Here is a 12,020-nt window from a genome sequence, read left to right as displayed (position 1 = left end):
CAGTTGGGGAGTAAGCTTGAGTGAGTGAGCGCATAATTTTTCAATTGGAATTTCCCATGGCGGATTTAGTGCATGTACGCGCTCGAAAAGTGTACAAAGAGAGACGTACTCCACGTGAAAGCGATTTTCGAACCCTTTTTCGGTTTGAAGAAATAAACGTGCAGTGGTTAGCCGACTACTTCATTGGCGAGAATCGGGAAACCAGGGGAGGGGCGCTTTCGCCTGTACAAAAAATGAAAGTGTTCTTACGGTACATGGCCAATCCGGGTTTCCAGAGCGGTATAGCTGAGCTGAGGAACTGGGATGTACACAGCCTACAGTTTCCAGAATTGTCGATACAACTCTTCGTCTCATTGTAGATAAGGCGGCTGACTGGATTAAGTTCCCATCGACCGAAAATGAAGTAATAGAAGCCAAAGTGAAATGGGCAGCGAAAAAAAAATTTCCGACTGCAATAGGAGTTATCGACTGCACGCATGTTGAAATTGAAAAGCCGCGTTTATTTGGGGATGAATATGTTAACCGGAAAAATTATGCTAGTATTAATGTTCAGGGCATATGTGATCAAAATTTCGTTTTCATAAATATCGATGCACGGTGGCCCGGCTCCGTTCATAACAGTCGAATTTGGAAAAATTCTTCAGTTCATGAAATTATGCGGCGGACGCATAATTAATAGGCTGTGACTAGAGTCCCGACTCGGGACTCGTGTCCAGTCCCGAGTGACGTCATTGAATTCGGGACTGATATTCGGTCCCGAATTCAACGATGAACTGCACTGGTGCTTTTATTTATTTTATTTATTTATTTAATGCTTACAAGGAATACAAACAGGCTTAGCCCACAGAACAGTATTCACCTATTAAAAACTACAAATACATCGCTTCAAACTATCACAAGTAAAAGGAACAATACAGTTGTTTTTGCTTTATGAAAGAGTATTCCTGAGACTTCGCTTCAGATTTTTAAGTGTTATATTGAAGATGTCCAATTCAATGCAAATGTTATTATATGCAGTGATCATCCTAAAAATTGGAGCATTCTGTGCACTGTTCGTCCGCCGAAAAGGAGCATAAAATTTGTCTCTATTTCTCAATCTAATATCAGGGACTCTGAACGGAATTGACTGCAATACATCCGGTACACGAAATATACCATTGACAATTTTATACAGAATAGTAATGTCAGCCATTTGTCGACGATTTCTTAAGTCCATTATACCAAATTTCTCCCGGATATGTGAGTACTCATGATTACTATAGACGATATTATTCTTGAAGGCTAGGAATCTGAGAAATCTGTTTTGTATTCTCTCAATTCTCTCTATATAGCATTTGTATTGAGGATTCCAAATTGTTGATGCGAAATTCAGTCGACTATAAATATACGAGTAATATAACACCAAAAATGTTTTATTATTTTTAAAAGTTCTACAGTGCCGAAGAACGTATCCGAGCAACCTATTGACATCCCGTAGAATATTTTCGACATGCTGATCGAATAAGAGCTTTCTGTCAAACGTTACCCCTAAATCCTTAATATGGTCTACCTCCGAAAGAGAATAATCCGCCATGGTGTATTGATGCTCTATAAGTTGTACATTTCTACTAAAAATAACCTTGTGGCATTTGTTATAATTACAGAAAAATGCAATTTCTGAAACATTTTCCTATAGTGTTTAAATATATAATAAAAAAGAGTGGTCCCAGGTGAGAACCCTGGGGCACCCCTGAAGTATTACAAAATGTGGCAGATCGAACGCCATTTATTGTCACAAATTGAGACCTCCTACTTATATAAGAGGAAATCCATCTTAAAAGATCCCCGCATATACCCACTTCAGCGAGCCTCCGAAGCAATTTCGCATGAATTATTTTATCAAAGGCCTTCTTAAAGTCCGTACAAATAACATCAACCTGAGTTTGATGGTCCATGGTTCTCTGAAGATACTCAGTAAATGTTAAAAGATTAGTTTCGATGGTCTTTCCTTTTTGAAAACCATGTTGTTGATCGATTATCATATTCTTAGTATGATTATAAATATATTTATAAACCAACGACTCAAAAATTTTTGGGATAATGGATATTATGCTTATTGGCCTATAGTTTTTAATTTCATTAATCGGGCCGCTTTTATGACCTGGAGTCTTGGAGATTGTGCACAACTTTTCAGCAATATTGGAGGAATACCGTCAGGTCCAGTGCCTTTAGAGACATCAACAGATCTTAATGCACCCATTACTTCGTCCAATTCGAAAACCACACACGTCAGGTAATCACTACTATATAAATTTTTTATTTTTATAAATTTATTTATTTTTTAATAACTACCCTGATCTTCCGCAGTTTCATAAACCCCATGAAAAAATTTAGCAAAGAGCTCAGCTATGTCCCCCGAGTTATTGCCTCTTTCACGCCCGAGATTCATCTCGACAGGAAAACGAGAATTTTTATTCTTACGAGCAACATGCCTAAAAAATTTTTTTGGACAAATAGTAACCTCATCCTCTATCCTTTCCAAATAATACTTGTGATCCAAAAATATAAGTTTTTTACATAGTGATCTCAAGTTTCTGAAATGACGAAAATCATCCAAGTTCTGATATTTCTTCCACTTTTTATGAATTCTTTGTTTTGTTTTGATTAGTTTAATAGTTTTCATGGAGAAAAAAAGAGGAAATTTTTTATTTCTTTTTGTCTGAGGAACACTCTCTCTTACAATATCGTTCACAATTTGATAAAAAATATCCACCCTGAGATTCACATCACCCCGGAGAACATCAACCCAATCTACCGCTTCAAACCTTTCATTTATCAAATCGTAGTTGGCTTTCTTAAAGTTGAACGTGAATAAGTTCGCTCTGTTTTCTAAATAATGTGTAGTTTTAACATTAAAAGTAAATTCTAGCGAGGGATGGTATTCATCCTCCCTTACAAATGGGTTTTCATTTTTCATCAAATGACCAACACTATTTTCAGTACACAAAACAAGATCAAGCAGTTTCCCATTTTTATTTAATACATTATTGAATTGAACTAGTTCCATGAAACAAAATGTATCAACTATACGGGAAGAATATACATCAACATTAGTTGCAACCAATATATTGTCTCTGTCATTCTGACTTACCCATCTGACGGAAGGGCAGTTGAAATCACCACACATCAACAAAATATTATCCTTGATGGTCAATTTATTCAATTCAAGTTTGGAGAGAAATGAAGCAGTAGCAAGTTCATCGCCCGGTGGTAGATAGACACAGCACAAATACATCCTTATGTTATTTAACCTAACCTTAACCCATACATCCTCCGCTTCACTATTAAAGTTCACCAGCACTTCAGGTCTTAGACTATTTCTGACCGCAATGAATACTCCGCCACCCTCCTTCTTGAAAGAAGATGCAGAGCTACGATCTCTGCGGAAGATTGAGTATTGGCTCTCATCAATTAATTCGGAGTTAACCACGGTATCATTTAGCCATGATTCCGTTATAAAAATTATATCATGAAAATTAGATATGACATTCAGTTTGAAAGTACACAATTTAGTTCGTAATCCACGAACATTTTGATAGGCAATACTTAGAGACATAGTGATCCGTGTACTTCAGATATTTCATGTTAGCTTACATTTGTTAGGAAAGCTATTTTGTTATCATCTTCAAATCAGATTCACTCATTATGTGTAAGATCTTTGAGGTGTCATCTTTTCGTGCGAGTATGTTTCCATTCTGAACCCAGACATATTTAAAATTGTTGTTATGAGCCGCTTCTCTAGCACTTTTATAAAGTATTTTATTTACTGTTGTGAGATGTTCGTTGATGAAGCATCTTGGGGAAACATTATCAATTTTGAACCCTTGTTTACCTCCCTGTTCAGTACGTTTCAATTTAACAGCTGCTAAGAAGTTTTGCTTCTCAATTTTTGATCTAAATTTGACAACGATGTTCTTGGGTTTATTTGTTAACTTGGTTGGTACTCTAGTTATGAAGTCTAGTCCTTCAGGCCGCACTTCGTGATTCATATAAGAGCTAATCTTAGTCATTATCTCAAACAAGTTCTCATTTTTTTTCTCAGGGACATCCATTATTTCTATGTTATTCTCTCTCGAGTGTTGCTCTAACTTGTTCATACGATGATTCAGGTCGGAGATTTCCTTTTTCATTGATTCATTTTCCTTCTTTAACTGATTAGTAAGTTTAATCGTGTCATCCAATTTCGACAATTTCTTCTCGAAGTCGGTGATCTTGCCCGAGCAGAATTCCACAGATGTACGTAGTTCGCGTACATTCCTATTCAAGTCTGCAATTATCTTCGTTAGATTCTCGATACCCGCGACTTCAGTGCGACCGCCGTCGATGTCCTCCCCATCTGATTCGACAGGTAAATCTGTTATATCCCTCATTGATCGGCATTTGACGCACAACCAGTTTCCACCGGGAAGATTGTTTATTAAAGACAGATGGTTTTTCGTCACATCAGAGCATCGATTGTTCGCATGGAAAAACTGCTTGCATGCACCGCCACATTGCAGACCTGGCGACTTTCCAGTGAGAGAATTAGTACACTTTCCACAAATTTTCATTGTAGGAGACGAGTATAAGAGTTTTTCCAACAAAAATACGAGTATCCACAGAACTTGTATCGAATTATATGGAAGTTGAAATTTGTTATTCAATATTTCCACGATATATTCACTTCTTTGAAGAGCACAACAACGAGACGTCCGTCATGTGTTGCGTACAATCAATGAATTCGAATTTGAAATTATTAAGCAGTGAAAGAAGAAGCGAAAATCATGAGCCTATACCCAGTCAAATAGAAACAATGATTTATATTTCAATCGGGCATTTAGATATGAGTTGCTATAAAGATAAATATGTTGTTAAAGTATATTTTATTTTCAAATCATCACATTTATAAAGAGGAAAAAGAGCAATCTTGAAATGAAACATCTAAGATGAACATTTTAAAATGTTCCTACCTTTACCTTTTTGGCTAAATTTTCATACACTTCAAATAAAAATACATTTTATTGAGGTGCCGCAGCATTGTATCGTTATTTCGTATAAAATATCACACATTTAACAAATATATTTTTCAGGTTCCTTTCTCGATCACATTTTTTTTTGTCTAGAATGGCCGTAAGGTAGAGGTTCACTTCTGAATCAAAAATTGTCTGGCAATTCCTCTGGATCAATTTACACTAAGTTAGAATTGCATACTTCGATGCTCCTTCCATTCTCATATTCCAAGATAGTATTTTCTCCTGTCTTTGCAATCTTGATTTTAAAAAGCCCACACTATTTTTTGATAAGCAATCACTACTTGAATTTTGTCGCAACTATTCACAACTAATATTATACGATTCGCGAACATAACCTCAAAACTCTTTCACAATGTTATGGACAAGGATCCCGAGTAAGGACAAGAGACTTGTTTGGTAATTCAGTCATTTGATTTCGTCCGTCGGGGCTGGACACGGATCCCGAGTCGGGACTCTAGTCACAGCCTAATTAATAACCTGCAACCTTGCAACTTGTCGGCAACATCTAGGTGAAGTGCGTCGTACCCGTAAATTGCGCGTCTCTATACCTTTTCCTCTTTTCGTGAGGATTTGCTTGCGAAGAAAAGGAAAAGATTATGAATACAAAGTAAAGCAAAACCTTTTCCTTCTACCTTCTCCTTGGGACCTCTACCTTTTACTTCTACCTTTACCTTTGAAGGAAATACTTCATTTTTATAAATACGGCCTATTGTTAGCAGATAGCTTAACGATTCTCGAGGTCAGGATTGATTGGTATTAACTAACACAAATCACAATAACAAACAATATCACAAAATGAGGTATGCAGACAATAAATTCAAGACTAAGACTCAACTAACTTATTCTTAGCTCGGAGTAAACTAAAAGGACAAACAACATGAAACTTCAAACTTATATAACCTCTAAAGGGATTCGAGCTCCGGCTTCCGACTGAGTGCTACTCTCTAGTAATTCCGGCGTTTTCTTTCCAAAAATTCAAATCATCCTTCTGTGTTGGTGTCTCTAATCCTTGGTGAGTGTCTGTTACTTCCTGTCTGATAGGAATGTTCAATTAGTTTAAGTTAAGTTAACTCATTTGAATTTAGTTAGCACAGCACAGCACGCTCTATACCTCACTCTATCGTGTCTACTGTGAGCCCCGGGGATCATCCCCGGGTGTCTCGGCACTCATCCCCTGGAGGATCAAAGGCTTTGTGTGATATTGACAAAAGCAAAATAGGAGATTTTAATTTACTTAGAAAAGAATTTGTGGTGATAAAAGCGATTCGACACAGGAAACATTCTTGTAATTAGAACAGATCTCCCGATGAATAAACATATTCCTTCGTTTCCACAAGTGTTTTAATGTTTCCCGTAAACACATACACCTCAAATTGAAACTGTTGAGAGAAACAGCCTTTGAGGGTGGAGATGATGAACTTGCTTCACAAGCAGAAAGACTTTCTCAACAATTGGAGAACAATAATAAAAAAAATTACAGATTGTCCTGTAAGTATAAAATATAGACAAAGGCCCCTACTGTGTAATTATTGAGTCTGTACAGGAGAACATAGGTAACTTAAACCCCATGAACGTAGGTAAACTCTTACATCAAACTTACTACAGAGCTAATGCAGAGATAAAGAATATTTCTCGTAAAGGTCGAAAAATAGTCGGTGTTTCTTCCTTAACATATGAGCAAGCCAATTGGTTTGTTGAAAAACATACGTTTCCGAAAGACCAATACAATAGAGTCATGCAGAAGGCGGTACTGCTCGGAACGGCGAGAACTGTACGCAAGTACATGGGGAATGCAGATGAACACCGTCTGCTCCGACAGGAAGTGAGGGTGGAGCAGAAATCCAACCGACAGCAGAGAGCCGAGGAGCGACCCGGATCCAACCACCACCACGAGCCCGAAAACCTGGAAAGGGCTCCAACAGAGCTTAATCCTTTTAATATCTGAGATATCTGGGATAAGTGAATTTTCCTCTGGAGAGGAGTGTGAAAGCCGCAAGGCTTAAGTCATGATATATACGAATACGATACATACGTAATATTATACGAAACCAGCTTATCTTCGTGTTGTTATTTTTTTAAAAGCCTTCCTTCATGATTTCACAGATTGCAATAATCCTTTACATATAAGATGCACACAAACTACACCGTTTACGGCCATACCACGCTGACAATGCCAGTTCTCGTCAGAACACTGAAGCCAAGCAGCGTCGGGCGCGGTTAGTACTTGGATGGGTGACCGCTTGGGAACACCGCGTGCTGTAAGCTTTTTTTTTTTCTTTCCGCACTCGGTCACGTTGAAAATGTTACAATTAAAAATGTTCAAACATTTCTCCATTAACCGTTCACATCATAAGATTATATGAATGTATATAAATATGCAATTTTATGAAGTAACATGATTTTCTTATTTTTCAAAAACTATTGAAGGAATGTTCGGAAAACTTCCTACGAAGTAGTATCTCACCTAATTTAACCCAAATCGACGATAAAAACTATAGGTCACGCTTCATATAAGAAACTTGTTCGGACTCTGAGAATTCCACATATAGTAAAATGTGAGGTTCGGAGACATGATTTTCTTATTTCTCAAAAATTAGCAGAGGTATGAACGGAAAATTTCCTAGGAAGTAGTGTCTCATCTAATTCAACCCAAATCGACAATAAAAACTATAGGTCACGCTACATATAAGAAAATTGTTCGGACTCTGAGAATTCCACATATAGTAAAATGTGAGGTTCGGAGACATGATTTTCTTATTTCTCAAAAATTAGCAGAGGTATGAACGGAAAACTTACTAGGAAGTAGTATCGTACCTAATTAAACACAAATCGACGATAAAAACCATAGGTCACGCTTCATATAAGAAACTTGTTCGGACTCTGAAAATTCCACATATAGAGAAATGTGAGGTTCGGAGACATGATTTTCTTATTTTTCAAAAATTAGCAAAGGTATGAACGGAAAACTTACTAGGAAGTAGTATCGTGCCTAATCAAACACAAATCGACGATAAAAACCATAGGTCACGCTTCATATAAGAAACTTGTTCGGACTCTGAAAATTCCACATATAGTGAAATGTGAGGTTCGGAGACATGATTTTCTCATTTTTCAAAAACTATTGAAGAGATATTCGGAAAACTTCCTACGAAGTAATATCTCACCTGATTCAACCCAAATCGACGATAAAAACCATAAGTCACGCTTCATATAAGAAACTTGTTCGGACTCTGAAAATTCCACATATAGTAAAATGTGAAGTTCGAGCGTCATGATTTTCTTATTTCTCAAAAATTAGCAAAGGTATGAACGGAAAACTTACTAGGAAGTAGTATCGTGCCTAATCAAACACAAATCGACGATAAAAACCATAGGTCACGCTTCATATAAGAAACTTGTTCGGACTCTGAAAATTCCACATATAGTGAAATGTGAGGTTCGGAGACATGATTTTCTCATTTTTCAAAAACTATTGAAGAGATATTCGGAAAACTTCCTACGAAGTAATATCTCACCTGATTCAACCCAAATCGACGATAAAAACCATGGGTGACGCTTCATATAAGAAACTTGTTCGGACTCTGAAAATTCCACATATAGTAAAATGTGAAGTTCGAGCGTCATGATTTTCTTATTTCTCAAAAATTAGCAAAGGTATGAACGGAAAACTTACTAGGAAGTAGTATCGTGCCTAATCAAACACAAATCGACGATAAAAACCATAGGTCACGCTTCATATAAGAAACTTGTTCGGACTCTGAAAATTCCACATATAGTGAAATGTGAGGTTCGGAGACATGATTTTCTCATTTTTCAAAAACTATTGAAGAGATATTCGGAAAACTTCCTACGAAGTAATATCTCACCTGATTCAACCCAAATCGACGATAAAAACCATGGGTGACGCTTCATATAAGAAACTTGTTCGGACTCTGAAAATTCCACATATAGTAAAATGTGAAGTTCGAGCGTCATGATTTTCTTATTTCTCAAAAATTAGCAAAGGTATGAACGGAAAACTTACTAGGAAGTAGTATCGTGCCTAATCAAACACAAATCGACGATATAAACCATAGGTCACGCTTCATATAAGAAACTTGTTCGGACTCTGAAAATTCCACATATAGTAAAATGTGAGGTTCGGAGACATGATGTCTTTATTTGGGAAAAAAAACAAAAATACACTTGATGCGAAGTCTAGCATGAGCTACTTCACTCAACCCCTGACAAGTTACAAAAATAAAATGAAAAAATATAAAGAATACAAATGAAAAAACAAAAACAAAAAAAACACTGAAAAAAGACAAATTACGAAATATACAATGAACTGAAAATGAACATGTGCACCAGAAAAAAGAAAAAAAAACCAAATCCGTTGCTGACGCTGGTTCACGAGCAGCTTCATCTTCATTTCCTATTTTAATGATCTGATAGAAATTGTTTCATGCGAAATTAAAAATTCGTTGTGCAACTTGACCGCATTAAAGGTGAAAGAACGCTGAAACATAGCTGAACCAAATCGAGGCAGCATAAGCCTCCCCTCATGCCTTATAGCCACATCGTGAACATCCCGTCTGAACACCAACTTGGCTCTCAAATAGGGAGGAATACCCGTACCCAAAATACTCCAACCTATTTATTCCAATGCTAACCCCCCTATCGTACTTTCTCAAACCTAAAACGAAGCGACAGCATGAATTCTGCATTTTCTGCAACCTATATTTCTCGACAGAATCAATACATGGATAAAGAACAGTTAATCCGTAATTCAACTTAGACAACATTTAGGTTTCGCAGAGATACTTCCGTGATTTAAGGTCCAAAAAATGTCGCTTTCGATATAAATATCGAAGTGCTAGGAAAGAACTCCTCAGCAGAACTGAGACATGCTCTATGAATCTCAGCTGACAATCGAAAAAGATCCCAAGGTTTCGGCAGCAGGTGGAGGATGGAATTGTATCATAACCCATTTTGATGTCAAACTCCGCATTGAGAGCTCTCGGAAAGAAAGGTATATAATAACATTTTTTCACGTTTATTTTCAGGTTATATTCGGTGCAATAGTGCATTATTCTGGACAAGTCCTCATTGAACCGTTCGACAATTGCAGAGACAGAAGATGGAAGGAAAGAGAGGCAAATCTTTTCATCACAATGAAAATAGATGACAACAAACCTAACTACCCTATACATATCCGCAATATATATTAAAAACAGCAGAAGGCCAAGAATTGAACCCTGAGGCACGCCTGAAGTTATCGGACAGTAATCCGAAAACGCATCCCGCAACCTAACGCATTGATATCTGCCAATAAGATAAGATCTGAAAAATCTCAAAGAAGATTCATCAAAACCAAAATATCGTAACTTACACAAAGCAACTCATGATCCAGAATATCGAACGCTTTTGCGAAATCTAACAGGGCGAGCACTGAAGCATACCCCTCGTCCAGAAATTTCAGAATGTCATCTGTTATATTTAAGAAAAGAGTGGTAGTGCTGTAATCTCTTCTGAAACCCGACTGGTGGTCAGCAAGAATTCCGCTGAGGGTGGCGTAGTCATAAATTTGAACAAATAATACTTTCTCGAGAACCTGTGACATAGCTGGTAACACACTTATTGGCCGGAAATTGGAAAGATCTTTTGGATCAGAATTCTTGTGTAGAGGATTCACAATGGAGCACTTCCGAACATCCGGATAATAACCCGACTCAATGCAAACATTGATGATGTGCGTTATGAAGGGCAAAGTAACACTGAGCGACAATTGAAGCATTTTGGCAGATATACCATCAGTCACCAACGCGTTCGAACCCAGACCAAGCACAATAGATCGAATCTCATTCACAGTTGCAAGTCTAAACATAATTCCATATTCGGATCGAACCTACCAGAGCTATAATAACCAGTTGCATCAGGACAAGCATTCGGAGGGCTAAAAACGGAGCGAAAATAATCACTGAACCCCTGAGGGTCAACAAAGCATTCCGGCACCGTTACCTCCAAACCAGTGTGCAGAGACCTGAAAGATATCCAAAAAAACTTTTAACCTTTACATCGGGCCTGGGACTTAAAACTAAATTTCTCTCTTCGTACTGCCGACGTTACAGCATTGCGCAGACTAGTATAGTACCTATAATCAGCTAAGTTCTTCGTAAGCTTATATCTTGATAGGGCCCTGTCTCTTAACCTCATCATGCTTTTCACAGTGGGCGTTATCCAAGGGGCAAACGGTTTAGAAACTCTCGATTGAACGTATGGTGCATGTTTATCAAATACCTCCGTAAGACGACGACAAAAGGTGGATATCTTCAAATCAATACCATCGACATAGAGAACATCATCAATAGATGGAGTGTAAAAGACCGATAAAAAAGTCTGAAGGTCGAAATTACGAAAATCACGGTAACGTATTATCCTGGGGGAATCAATTTTCTTTTTCAAGTTGATGTTACAAAATACACCCCTGTGGTCAGACATCGAATGATCAATAACTCGATAATCAATAACCAGTTCAGGTCTGCTAGAACAAATCACATCCAGCAGAGTTAGTGATGTGGCCGTTATGCGTGTAGGTTCATCAATGAATTGTTTTAGGCCATAAGATTCTATGCAATCAGTTAAATTTGTGTCAACTAGTTGATTTTCGTTTATGTCCCCCGCGATAATTATATGTCCATAGCTGCAAGATACCACTGACAAAAATTCATCCAAATGCCGGATAAAATTTGAAATACTACACGCGGATGTTTTATAAACAGGCCCCAGCAGAAGAGTCTCCTTACCTAGTTCAAGCTCGATCCAAATATGTTCGACCCCATTTTTTTTTATAGCAGGGGGAATCTGCGACCGTGAAAACACGGGGCTCTATCTCTGGCCCAGAGGAACCCATTTCTAGGGAACACTGTGGGGTTACTCACTCTACCGAGTTCGCGACCCACTAAACCTAACCTGCTTTTTATTGGTTCC

The 12,020-nt window shown here is 37.6% G+C and overlaps 1 protein-coding gene and 1 non-coding gene across 2 annotated transcripts; one reads left to right on the top strand and one right to left on the bottom strand.

The window, feature by feature from the left end:
* Positions 1-3,647: 3,647 nt before the first annotated feature.
* On the bottom strand, positions 3,648-4,589 carry LOC123321722. Its single transcript, XM_044909456.1, has one exon. It carries the CDS (start codon positions 4,587-4,589, stop codon positions 3,648-3,650), a length of 942 nt encoding a protein of 313 aa, XP_044765391.1.
* A 2,608-nt stretch (positions 4,590-7,197) lies between these two features.
* On the top strand, positions 7,198-7,316 carry LOC123322452. Its single transcript, XR_006539117.1, has one exon. It is a non-coding gene; the product is annotated as a 5S ribosomal RNA (ribosomal RNA).
* Positions 7,317-12,020: the final 4,704 nt, after the last annotated feature.

Source organism: Coccinella septempunctata, chromosome X (genome assembly GCF_907165205.1).
Source record: "Coccinella septempunctata chromosome X, icCocSept1.1, whole genome shotgun sequence".
NCBI lineage: Eukaryota > Metazoa > Arthropoda > Insecta > Coleoptera > Coccinellidae > Coccinella > Coccinella septempunctata.
The sequence above is the reverse complement of the archived record's forward strand: the minus strand, read 5'-3'. Positions and strand labels throughout refer to the sequence as shown.